The 13766-nt window shown below is 43.6% G+C and overlaps 1 protein-coding gene across 2 annotated transcripts in view; it reads left to right on the forward strand.

Moving 5' to 3' along the window:
* Positions 1–13766, forward strand: part of DOCK1 (dedicator of cytokinesis 1) — a 367459-nt gene that overhangs the window by 13491 nt on the left and 340202 nt on the right. For both annotated transcript variants that reach the window (XM_034061789.1, XM_034061790.1), the window contains exon 2: positions 7561–7644. In XM_034061789.1, the coding sequence (XP_033917680.1) occupies positions 7561–7644 (84 nt within the window). The remainder of the gene's footprint in view (positions 1–7560; positions 7645–13766) is intronic.

The raw sequence follows: 13766 nt of genomic DNA on the forward strand, positions 1-13766 counted from the left end.
TTGGGCATTATGAGAAGACAGATGCCAAGACATCTACCTAGATAATGTTTTCTGTTTGTCTAAGTCAGCAGCTTTCTTGTTCTACAAAGCCAGTGTTGAGAGCTTCGGGTGTTCTGATTGCTTCTTGATCCAAATGTGTTTCAGTTAATGGACTTCAATGTTAAAAATTGATTTGAATGTTCTTGATTGTGCTTCTTGTAATCTACGGATTATGACACATTATTAATGGTGTTATAGTCAGTAATGATACCTTTTCTTTAACACTAGCTTTGAACCCTCAGTACTTAGTGGTGAAGTACCATGAATACAAATGAAGTAGCAAGAAGGAGGGAGAAAGCTGTTAAGTGAGTGAGTTGGCATCTAGCTTCATTAGCTCTCTAAAGATAAAAGTATCTGGCTTAAAAGGGAGGAGGAGGAAAAGCAAGAACCTGGACCTGGTTCTTGGACATCTTGGATAGCTCCAGAACTCTTTATTTAATTAATGCAGAAAGGACAAGTGTGCAACTTGTTCTGTCCTACTTGAGTTCTACCTGCGGGATTCAGCAGCAGGGTGGTTACACTTCTAGAAGGCACCATAGAATTGGGATGGTTTGTGTGGGAAGGGACCTTAAAGCTCCTCCAGCTCCAACCCCTGCCACAGGCAGGGACCCCTTCCACTGGAGCAGCTGCTCCAAGCCCCTGTGTCCAACCTGGCCTTGAGCACTGCCAGGGATGGGGCAGCCACAGCTTCTCTGGGCACCCTGTGCCAGCGCCTCAGCACCCTCACAGGGGACAGCTTCTGCCTTATGTCCAACCTGAACCTCCCCTATTTCTGTTTGAACCCATCACCCCTTGTCCTATCAGTACTGTCCCCAATGAAGAGTCCTTCTCCAGCATCCTTGTAGCCCTCTTCAGACACTGGAAGCTGCTTTGAGGTCTCCATGCAGCTTCTCCTTTCCAGGCTGAATATGAGTCAAGTTTGGGGATTGCTCTGGATTTATGATGTTTCCTCAGCTAATTAATTCCTATTGAATAGTGATAAGACACCAGATGTGTTGCATAACATATTGCTCCCCTGTGTTGCCATCTGTTGTAAAACCTGATGTGTCTAGTTATGTTTATAGAGACTTGGGTGGTCCTTTGCTCTTTCTAAACTGTGCTTAACCAACAGTTGATGCATGAGAACTGAGAGATCTTAAGGTACCATAAAACAGAGTTACTTCTGGGGAGATTCTGACTGGTTGCAAGAGGAAGCTTTTTCCTAATGAGAACTGTCAGCCACTGGAATGATCTCCATAGGGAAGTAGTGGCTTCCCCAGTGTTGGACACTGTTAAGATTCAGCTGGACAAGGTGCTGGGACATTTAGTGTAGGTCATGCTTTGCCTAGAAAGGTTGGACCAGATGATCCTTGAGGTCCCTTCAACCTGGAATTCTATGGCTCTAATATTAAGAGTGAGCTGTGAGCAAAGCTTGGTAAGGAATGATAAAATACAAGGTGACTTCAGTGTGGCAGGAGGACCAACCCTTGCTCGATGCACACATGAAATAATGGTCTTTAATAAATCCTGGGGGCAACTCCTGACTCTTCTTCTTCCTTCTCCATTAGCCTCAGCTGTAAACGATGGAGGCTTGACTGGGTAAGTAACAGAGGATAAAGGAGCCCCTCATACTGAAAGCAGCCACTTTCCATTCAAAGAGAATAGGAAAACTTTCAGGTTTCTTTTATTTTGAACATAGAGGATTTGGAAGAGCCTTTGCGTTCAGCTCTGCAGATTCAGTCTGCTTTTAGGCATAAAGCACTGTCTTTTTGATTCCTTTGCAAAGGCAGTATAAAATAAAGCTGGTAATGTGTTAAATGTGGTTTGCATGCTTTGGAATGATTAATACAGCCTTTAATGCAGAGTAATTCCAGAGAATATTGTTTTTATGGTATCTTAAGGTCTCCTTTTTCATGCAGTCGCAGAAAAGCTTTTTCAGTGTACATTGATGGTACCTTTGTTTGCTCTTTGCTTTTATTCCCCTTCTGTCACCTCTGTTATTCTTTTAGTGTTGCACTCCTCATTTTCCTAATGTGTGCAGATTAATGGGTGCAGTTCAGCAGAGGGGTTTGGTTTTTATTCTGTGGCTATAAATGGGGTTTTAGTAGTTACTATAATGCCCTATTCATTGTTCCTTTCATTATCAAGTCCTAGAGGTGAAAAAGCTGCTCTTTCTGTGCCCGCACTAATCCTTTTGCTTTTGGCATTGCAGTACTTCAGTGCAGATGTGCTTTGTGGTGCCAATGGGAGGAGAAGGAAAGCAGGGAGAGCCTTTACCTGGAGAATTGCTTGTCTGAAAGCACAGCTCATGAGGAAAGATACCTTTGGTGGCACTGAAACCTTCTGACTGTGATGTGGGAATGACAGGGGGTTTCCAGGTGGTTTTGTCAATATGACAAGGGGGAACAGGTTAAAATTTAAACAGGGGAAGTTTAGACTTGATATAAGGAAGAAATTCTTTACTGTGAGGGTGCTGAGGCACTGGAATGGGTTGCCCAGGGAGGTTGTGAATGCTCCATCCCTGGCAGTGTTCAAGGCCAGGTTGGACAGAGCCTTGGGTGATATGGTTTAGTGTGAGGTGTCCCTGCCCATGGCAGTGGGGTTGGAACTGGATGATCTTAAGGTGCTTTCCAACCCTAACTACTCTGTGATTTTATGATTACTGTACACAGGGCTGTATGAAACTGATATTCCTGTGTAGTGCAGACTACAAGCTGAAGGAAGTGACACTGGGTTGGAAAAGCCTGTGGTAACTCTTCCATTCTTTCTGTGGAAGGCCAGTGTTTTTGTAGATTAGAGAGCAGAATCTTTCCTCAGTAACAGGGGCGTTGGTATCTCTTCTGTATGGTCTCTTAAGTTAACTCTGTTACAGATCACAGCCTGGTTTGTGTTGGAAGGGACCTTAAAGCTCATCCAGTTCCAACCCCTGCCACGGGCAGGGACCCCTTCCACTGGAGCAGCTGCTCCAAGCCCCTGTGTCCAACCTGGCCTTGAGCACTGCCAGGGATGGGGCAGCCACAGCTTCTCTGGGCACCCTGTGCCAGCGCCTCAGCATCCGCATTGTGAAACTTGTTCCTTATGCCTAAGCTTAACTTGCCCTCCTCCATCTAAAACCATGTTTCCTTTAAGGAGAAAATGCATTGTAAATCTCATTTTCCTGTGTGATAAAGGATGACATTTGTTTGGTTGCAATAGGAAAGGTTAATGTGTCTGTTTAGTTGAAGTTTATAAGAGAGGAAAATACTGTGCATGGTTGAAGAGCATTGGGATGCTCTGTTACTGTTATCTGTGAGGTTAACTGGGTCTTAGTCATAAATCTTGTGATGCTGGAGTAACCATGCTCTTTATCTTGGATATATGTAGTAGCCAATGTTTTTCTGACTTACACAGCCTCCTAAGTTCTTTGCTAAAACAGTGACCCTGGTTCCCAGTTCAAGCATGATGGGGAGGCTTGGCCTTACCCAATGTAAATATTCCTAATGCTTCATTTAGCTGAGCTCTCCAAGCAGCAAGTCTGTCACTCTGAGACGTGGATTGTCCAAATAAAGCAAAACTTAATTAAAAGTAATAAGAACTTGTAAGTTATTCTTCAGGTTTTAAAGTATTTAAAATGATGCCTGTGAATACAGTTGATCAGACAAAATACAAGCACCAGTTTCATGCTTTATTCCTCCAAATGCTGTCATTTCCTTTAATTACAGCCTTGTTGTTTGCTCCAATCTAACATTTGATCTGTTATAGCATCTTTTGATATCACTCTTCATAAAGAAGTACCCCGAGAGGGAGTTATCTGCTAGCTTACATCAGAGTATGCAGTGTAGTTGCAGCCTTGGTTTGTAATCACAGGGGTGGAATGCACTTTATAGTTTGGTGCTTTGCTTCATGATCTGTCGGTGCTGCTGCAAGCCAAAACGAGGATGTTTTGTTGACATTTTCCACATATGTGCATCTTTAAAGCTGAATCTTCCCTCATGGCCATTTCTCCTCACTCAGTTCAGGTCAGTGGGAGCTGTTGTGGGCAGTTATTATCACTTGATGGCTGTTTGTCATCTTCTGTCTAATGAATTGGTCATTACAGTGATGCTCCTGCTCCGGGACCCTCCTTGTTATGAGAGACACCAGTTAGAACCTTTAGATGTAAATTCTCATGTCTTTTATTCATAGCTGCCTTTGATCTTTAGTGTTACTGCATTTAAATGTGGGAGAAATGCTGAGCTAAAGTGTGAATTGAGTACAGGATGGGTTTGAATCTGTCATAATGTGAATTTTCCCTATAGGAATATCTGGTACAAGGCAGTGGGGTTGCTTGTTGGGGTCCTGAAGGAGGAAACTTGAGTTGGATTCATTTTTGGTCATGCTGAGCACCCACTCTTGACTTTAGGCATGGCTGGGGGTGTTGAAGAGATGGACTGGGTTGAAGAATCCTCCTCTTCTGCAGAATAGCCATTATGGCTTTGAAGTATTCTGCACCAGATACCTAGTAGGGAGGATTTAGGGTTAATAATGAGAAACTTCAACCCCATAAACCAGAAATAACCACCTTGGCTTGTTTGAATGTCAATATAATTATATTAGCTTCTAAAGTCTTCACTTAAATACTGTTAATATTAGTCTCTGTGATGCATTTGATTTTATTCTTTTCACCCTGAAGTCTCCTCTTATGATAATCCTACACTCTGGACTATGTGTTCTTTTCCATATTGCTATTTCTATCTCTTTGTTCCATTTTTACACTCAGACTTGAAAAGTAAAGGAATACATCTATAGTCCGTCAAGCAAGAGGAGTACCACAGAGAACAGGACCAAGGCAACCCATCACGTACTGGTTGTTGTTAGCATTTTAAACTGGAATTGGTAACTTCTGGGGAGAATGAATAGTAACTCCTGGAGGTTCCAAAGGAGGTCATGGCCATGGTTGGAGGCAGTGCTGGGCACTGTGCCCCATCCTCGTGGTGGGATTAAACCTTCTCACGTGCCTGCTTGGATGTTCCTGCTTGTGCACTTGGGGCTAAACGGATTATCAGATTTGAGGTCAGGAGAGTGTTTTCTTCCAGTTACCAGTTCTTATGGATGCAATTTATGTTGTTCATCTTCTGTGTCATATGGGCTTTAGCCTGCTGCTTAGGACTGCTTGGGAATAGGAGAAAATGGGGTGGGTAAGACCTCCTGGGTTTGAAGTCTCATGCTCCATCCCTGGCAGTGTTCAAGGCCAGGTTGGACAGAGTCTTGGGTGCCATGGTTTAGTGTGAGGTGTCCCTGCCCATGGCAGGGGGTTGGAACTGGATGATCTTAAGGTCCTTTCCAACCCAAACCATTTTGTGATTCTATAAGGCCCCTACTTGATATTAGAAGATATTATTTCTTAGAGTTTGCTCTATATAAAACCTCAGTCTGGCTTTTGGAGTCCCAACTATGATGTTTTTCAGATTATTAATACTTTCTCCCAACCAAATCTGGTTTGCAGTGCTGTTTGTCAGATAAATTCCTGGGCATTGCTAATCTCAGTGCTCAGAGTTTCCAGATTTTCTTTTGGGAAGGGCATGGAGGAGTGGTCTTTGAATTACTTCCCTTTGGCTGTAGTTTACTCTCTTCTGAAGAGAGCAGTACTCAAATATTCTGCTTTCTTATGAGCCAGGTCTTTGAAAACCAGAAACCCCTTTGTGGTTTCTGTTTGGTTATAGAACCATAAAATAGTTAGGGTTGGAAAGGACGTTAAGATCATCCAGTTCCAATCCCCTGCCATGGGCAGGGACACCTCACACTAAACCATGGCACCTAAGGCTCTGTCCAACCTGGCCTTGAACACTGCCAGGGATGGAGCATTCACAACCTCCCTGGGCAACCCATTCCAGTGCCTCAGCACCCTCACAGTAAAGAACTCCTTCCTTATATCCAATCTAAACCTCTGCTGTTTAAGTTTGAACCCGTTACCCCTTGTCCTATCACTACAGTCCCTAATGAAGAGTCCCTCCCCAGCATCCCTGTAGGCCCCTTCAGACACTGGAAGCTGCTCTGAGGTCTCCACACAGCTTCTCTTCTCCAGGCTGAACAGCCCCAGCTTTCTCAGCTGTCTCCATACAGGAGGTGCTCCAGTCCCTGATCATCCTCGTGGCCTCCTCTGGACTTGTTCCAACAGTTCCATGTTCTTTTTATTTTGAGGACACCAGAACTGCACACAATACTCCAAGTGAGGTCTCATGAGAGCAGAGCAGAGGGGCAGGATCACCTCCTTTGACCTGCTGGTCACGCTGCTTTTGATGCAGCCCAGGATACAGTTGCTTTCTGGGCTGTGAGTTCACACTGAAGCCGCTCGTGTTCATTTCCTTGTCGACCAACACCCCCAAGTCCTTCTCCTCAGGCTGCTCTGGATCTCTTCTCTGCCCAACCTGTAGCTGTGCTGGGATTGCTCCAGCCCAGGTCATGTTGTCATTTCATTGGTGAGGGGAGGCAATGTGTTATCTCTGGTAGTGTATCTCATGCATTACCTCTGTAGTATGTACCTGTAGTATATACCTGGTTTCTTCAAAGCAAACCAGGTTTTATTCTCTCCTAAGTTACTCCGTGGTCCAGCAGTCTGAGCACTGGGATTGAGCCTCTTCCAAGATGCTCCAACTCATGACCTACAGTGGAGTCACTTGTGGAATACAGACGGCAGTAAGGTTTGCTATTGAGATACATCTGAACAAATCAGACTTTTCTCTTGGTCTAGAGTCCTTTGTCTTGCTTTAGCTCTCCAGTGTGCAGTGTGAAGGTCCTTCAGGTCTCTCAGGTGTTGTCCCTTTTGCTGCTCATACAGGTTGGTAGGACTCTAAGCTGCTTCTGAATTCAGCAGTGGAAAGGGCAATGGGGTTTCTCTTTATTGTCATTCTTCACCCTGCTTGTGACTGGAGCAGCTCAGAAATGTTTGTGGAAACAAACCCATTTGGTGAATTTGGAGGTTGTGGATCCTCTCAGGGCTTGCTAATGAATTATGAAGTACAATAACTTTATTCTAATGCTATAAAATGGGGGTAGGACCAGTCTGTCCCATGAATACAGTGGCTTGATGTAGCTACCTCTGGCACTCAGGAATGCTGAAATCAGTTTTTAATATAGTATGCATGCAGTGAATTAATGAAGTGGCTGAGAAATCGTTCTTTAATATTAGTGATGGTCATTTGAGTTTTGTAAAGACACTTTGTAGGCTTTCTGTGGTTGAGCTGACAGTGGAAGAGAGCACAGTTCATTGCAGAACTGCATAAAATTGATGCAAAGTACTGGGAGATGGGCAAGTACAATAAATTTAATTGAATATATTATGATGAAGAAGGAAAGCATCATAAATGGAGTGAGGGACTGGCTTCATAAGTGGATTTGTGGCTTTCTGAGACTTGTCACAAGGTGAATTATTAATGGATTAAAGGACTTTAATCTGAAGTTTTGGGAACAAAATCGTTTGTGGTGGTTGGCAACCAGCAGTAATGAAAACACTTAGTGGAGAAACAAGAACCATGGAAGTTCTGTTGTCTTGTGTATGCTAACAGTGATGTTTCCTCTTTCCAGCTCTCTACAACTATGATGCTAGGGGACCAGATGAACTTTCCTTACAAATAGGTGACACCGTGCACATCCTAGAGACATATGAAGGTAAGCTGGAAAATCCTGCATTTAAAACCATTGGCTTTGTACTTGTTCCTTTTCTGTTTGTAACCTTATCTTCTGGAGTTATGAGGTGATGAATTACCTTCTTCGTTGCTAAAGGGCAAACCATATTATTCCTAATGAACCAAGAATTAACCAATGCTATATGGGAATGAAGATGCATGTGGTCAATATCTGGTGAATAACCATTCAATTTTCTATGGAAGACGGATGTTCACACAGCTTTATTTGTATGGGTCAATTGTAGCATTGATAGATGCTTTGTGGATGCCCTCAGGTAATGCATGAAAGAGGTTGCTTGAGCTCCTCAAGCAGGCTCAAAAGAGCTGCTAAAAGAAGCTTCATCTGAATTTGAAAGTTGCTTGGGTTCTAAATTATTTATATCTTTCTTATAAGATGGGTACATGAGTTACAGTGCCATGGACTGACTTCGGGCTTGTCAGATGCTTTGCTTGTTTTGCTGTAGATAGAAACATCACATGTACCAACATCTTTCCTTGTTGATCTATGTCAAAGGAAATTTGAATGCTGAGTTTGATAATCAACGGAAGGTGAAGATTGTCATAACACCTTTCAGCTCTTGCTTGATCCATGACAGAGCCAGGCAAAATACAGCTTTTGCATTATATACTTGACTTGAGGCTTTTACGGCATGCTGCAGTTTGGAGAGGTACAAGGAACATAGAACTAAACATAGTTGAAAGTATTGTAACACATTTTGTCTTGTGGAAATGTGATTTACTTTAATATATGGATTTAATTTGTTTCTCTAGGCCTCGATCTTCTGGTACCTCTGTGTGATAAATTTGGGTTTAGAGATTGGCTTAATAGGATGGTTTTTATTGCTATATTTACTGGAACAAACAATGCTATTTCAACAGAAGTAACAAGCTCCACTCATCACTGTGCAAATGAACTTTGTCATTATTCCTAGGCTGGCATTTTCTTACAGAGCTCAAGTTGCCAAGTTTCACTTGAAGCACAGTAATCTTTCCTCTGTCTGATGTTATATGCTCTAATAAAAGTCTAATAATGCAAAAATTCACATGCAAATGGAATGATTTAAATATTGTGCAGCTTTGTACTTTTAATATATAAATAGATTTATTTAATGAATGTGGGAGAAGCTCTGAATCCTGAATAGCGTACATGAAACCATATGAAATGATGACTGCTGCCAGCTAAGTGGGACAGTGGATGTGACTCACTTCTCCCCTTGACTTGAATAATAAAGCCCTTCACACCCTCCTGGTTGTTTGGCTTCAAGCACATGGGATGAGTTCATGTTAAAAGAGATGCAAATAAGTCAATGTTCTTCCAAACATTTCATACAATGATTACTCATTACGTACCTGCTGTGATGGGAAATTAGATGCCATAATTCTTATCTCTTTTGTTCACAGAGCTGCTGTTATTAGGTAATTTTTTGAGCTCTTAGATCTTCAAGTTTCTCTATATGGGACTTGTGTAGATTGTACCCCAGGAGGTTTCAGACCATGTGTGATGGTGTCCGGATGTGTGCTTGGGAACTTCCCTGCTATTGATCCCATCCATGTCAGGGTTGTGTTAGGCTGTGATGGGATGGGCCAAGCTGAAGAGAAATACCCTAATAATAGAATCATAGAATCATGTAGGTTGGAAAAGACATTTAAGATCATTGAGTCCTGTGCAAAGGTGGGTGCAAGGAGGATGGTGCCAGACTCTTTACAGTGGTGCCCAGTGACAGGAAGAGGAGTAATGGCCATAAACTAAAGCACAAGAAGTTTCACCTCAACATGCGAAAGAACTTCTTTAAGTTGAGGGTGGCAGAGCCCTGGAGCAGGCTGCCCAGTGGGTTGTGGAATCTCCCTGTCTTGAAGACATTCCAAACTTCCCTAGATACATTCCTATGTAAGCTGCTCTGGATGGACCTGTCTGGGTTGGACCTGGATGATCTCCAGAGGTTTCTTCCAACCCAAACCATTCTGTGATGCTGTGAAATCCACAACTAAATATGAGCATGAACAGAAAAGTCATTTGAGGAGTTAGTAATACCTTCTTTTTCCTGAGCATCTCTGATTCTGCTTCCCTTTCCCTGTATTTAAGATTGTGGGGGAAAAAAAAGATTGGCTTTTCTCATAGGTATCTGCTGTATTATGTATTCTGCTCTTGGCATCCTGCTGTAGCATTGTTAGTGTTTTGAAATAGATTTTTGCAGTAATTCTTAAGTAAGGAGTAGTTCTGAAGACTTCCTGGTGTCCGTGGGCTTTGAAGTGGTAGATTGTAGGGGTTGGTTTGGGCCTTACTTTCATCTGAGTCTGCAAGAAAAGCTTATGATAAATCCTTGCTCAGTTGCTCTGCTCTTTGCAAAGGGAAGATATTGAGAAACTGGGAGGGCTTGGTCTCATGGCTAGTGTAGAAGACCTGTTTAAAGAACAGGCATGTTTCCGTAGGATATCGTGTTACCATGTACTGAAAGTGGTTGCTAAGATGGACTTTGCTTGTGTGTTTAAAATACTATTTGTTATTTTATTTATGTGTAAAGCTTATTTTGGATTTTTTTGTTGTTACTGAAACCTTTTAATCTTCTAAATTTTAATCAAACCCTGCTTTATTTCTCTGAATGCAGGAAAAACCTTTTGTGACTAATTCAATGTGCAGGTCCTGTAAAGGGCTTCTTGAAACCAATCTGTATTTTACAGGAGTTAAGAGATTGGAAATGAATAGACCCATTTGAGCAACCAGGTCTAGTGTAGCAACCAGGCCTGGCTGTGGCGAGGGTTGGGGCTGGATGAGCTTTAAGGTCCCTTTGAACCCAAACCATTCTGATTCTATGATTGTACTGTTAAATTTTCAAGTTCCTGTTCTTCCAGGAGCCAAAGGAAAAATGAAGCTAGTTTCTAGAGTCGTTGATGTTGCCAGTCAAATTAATGTATTTTTATTGGGTAGGATTATAGGCAAATTTAGTTTTTAGATGGAAAACTTTCTGTCACTCTTAATATGAACCTTACATGGAAAGCTGAACAGAAAAGCTTATGACTTCATGAATACCCTTCATCCTGTAGGAGATAGCAATTGCATTTCGTAGCAGATATCCCAAACCACTTCTTTGCCATGTTCTGAATCAGCACTTGCCACATCCTTATTGTCTTAATTCTGTTTCTTTACATTATTTAGTGGAATGGGCAAAAGGGAATATCCGATCAATAGATGTGGTGGATTAAGGCGAATAGCAATTAAATATAACAGTACATAAGCCCTAAAGCTGAGATTGAGCTGTCATTTCTAGTGATGCTGTGGGGAGTTTGGGTTCCCAAGGAAGTTATTCCTGATACTGTGGGAACACATAGTTGTTAGTTACGAGGGTTTTCTTTGTGTGGGGGTTTCTTTGTTTCTCAGATGCAGCAAATACTGTATCTGGGTAAGTATGTAGTAAATAGTTGTATCACTCAAGAGAAACAGAGTAAATTCTGTTCAGCTTGGAGAAGAGAAGGAGGTGTGGAGACCTCAGAGCAGCTTCCAGTACCTGAAGGGGGCTATAGGGATGCTGATGAGGGACTATTCTTTAGGGACTGTAGTAATAGGACAAGGGGTGATGGGTTTAAACTGAAACAGGGGAAGGTCAAGTTGGATATAAGGAAGAAATTCTTTACTGTTAGGCCCTGGAACAGGTTGCCCAGGGAGGTTGTGAATGCTTCATCCCTGGCAGTGTTCAAGGCCAGGTTGGATGAAGCCTTGGGTGCCATGGTTTAGTGTGAGCTGCTCTCAGGTCTCCCCTTCAGGAGCCTTCTCTTGTCCAGGCTGCCCCAGCCCAGCTCTCTCAGCCTGGCTCCAGAGCAGAGCTGCTCCAGCCCTCGCAGCAGCTCCATGGCCTCCTCTGGCCTCGCTCCAACAGCTCCAGGTCCCTCTTGTGCTGCTACCCCAGAGCTGGATCAGGGCTGCAGGGGGGGTCTCACAGAGCACAGCAGAGGGGCAGGATCCCTCTGAATGTTGTGACTTCAGTGTCTGTAATTCATGTTTGAGAGGGAGTGGGTTGGTTTGGAGCAGTTGGCTGGCTGTGGAAGAGAGCTGTCCCCGTCTTATGGATGAGGGATTAAGAAGAAGAGTCGTTCTGTTTTGGGTGATTGATTAGAGATGACTTCATGTATTTAAATGCCATTGCCCTTGTATGTGAGTGGTCATGGCAAGAATTGGTGCCTCCAGTTGAACCAGTGAGATCTAGTTCTCTGAAACTGGGCTCCCCACTGCATAGCTACAGGCTAGACACCCAGCAAGAACTCCATCTAGGTGATGGTTGCCAACCAAGAGCCTGGTTGGACTTGCTTGGCCACATCAGGGCCCTGATGATGAGTAAGAGCGTAACCAGTTCTCCAGGGCAGATTTTGGCTGCTTTCTTATCTGCACTATCTTGTTTCTTGTACTGCTTGCTACACAGAAAGCAGAGGTTCAGGGGTGAGGAGCTGTGTTTCCTATATGGCTCTTTAATCTGCAGGTGCACATGCAATGTCCTGAGTCAGCAGAGAAGATTGGATGGGAGAAGCGAGGTGGAAGAGATCGTATGATTGCATGTTCTTTAGCTTGTACAGCGTGTTTGATCAGTCACGGTGATTATCAGCTTAGACTCCAGGACTTCAAAGTGTTGGTTTATTCATATAAAACTGAGGGAATTTAGTTCTTTAATAGGATTGAAATGTGTGTATGGCTGTGGAGGAAGCGCTAGCAGGAATGCTTTGCCTTCTTTGCACCTGAGCCAGAAAGTGCATGGTGGTTTCAGCAGCAGTTCTTATTGATATCCCTCTGGGAGGAATGGAAGTGTGAAATGTGAGGCTATTGCAGCCTCTGTAGGGAAGCAAGTTGTGATGGTTGTAGACGCCAGGTTAAAGATGACAGCAGAAAGCCAAACCCAAAGGATCACAGAGGTCAGGCTTCTGATGCAGCACAAAGATGATGAATCCATTCACCTTTTGCTGCTGGGGAAGAGGCTGAAAGCTCCTGTCTGCTTGAGACTTCAATGTGTATTTCAAGTCCCAGAGTGCAGATAATGAGTTTATCTGCATGTGTTGTCTTCCTTACGTGTTCCTCCTGCGCTGTTTGTTATCATGAGTGGGACTGTAGCCTTCACTTCTGCTTTGCCATGCCCCAAACCTTACCCATGTTGATGTCTGGAAAGGGATGCTTTGCTATACAAAACCTTGGCTTGCAGTGCTGGAGTGGGTGTTTTGCACCCAGGTTCAGTCCTCCAGAAGCTGAGGATAGCTCTGGTCACCTGCAGGGTTCCCTTGGGTGCTGGGCAGGCAGGAGCGAGCTATGGCACAGCCAAACTGGAATACAGGATGGCCCCAGTGAAAGGGTGCAAGTGAGCTCGTGCTGGACTGGGAGCAACAAACATAGAATCCCAGCCTGGTTTGGGTTGAAGGGACCTTAAAGCTCCTCCATCTCCAACCCCTGCCATGGGCAGGGACCCCTTGCACTGGAGCAGCTGCTCCAAGCCCATGTCCAACCTGGCCTTGTCCCATCACCCTCACAGCGAAGTTCATCTCATCTGCTTTCCCTGGCACAGGATCTTCCATGAGGCAAAACAACCATCATTTGTAGGGCTTTGTGTTTGCTTTGGTTATCCAGTCGCACTGGAATGGGATGGCTGCAGAAACACTAAAAGCTGTAATGGTGATTGCTTGCAGATGTCCTGAACTTAGGGACACAATAAATGGGACGTGTTTTCCAGACATGGCCACCTGCCTGGTAGCATGGCACTGGCTGGATGATGAGGCAGCATTTGGGGGTACTGTGGGATGGACATTCTGCTTCATGCTGACTTAGGGCTATAGGGCTCTGTGCTTTCATGTTTTGATGTGTGGATCATAAATCCCAAAGTATCCTTGTTTCCTGCTGGGATGACAAACAGCTGATCCGCATTTGGAAACTTGTAATTTCTGGGACTTACATAGGTTTTAACTTTGCAAAAATGTACTGATTGACTTGTTTGATTTTAACACTCTTCAGTTGGTTTTGTTTTCCAGTGGTACATTGTAATTACACTTAAAAGAATGACGATTAAACACATCATGGAAAATGACATCTTTGTCATGGTTTTCCATCAGTTTGATTTTTAAAGCTTCCAGGATGAC

This window comes from Melopsittacus undulatus, chromosome 4 (assembly GCF_012275295.1).
Source record: "Melopsittacus undulatus isolate bMelUnd1 chromosome 4, bMelUnd1.mat.Z, whole genome shotgun sequence".
Taxonomy (NCBI): Eukaryota; Metazoa; Chordata; class Aves; order Psittaciformes; family Psittaculidae; genus Melopsittacus; species Melopsittacus undulatus.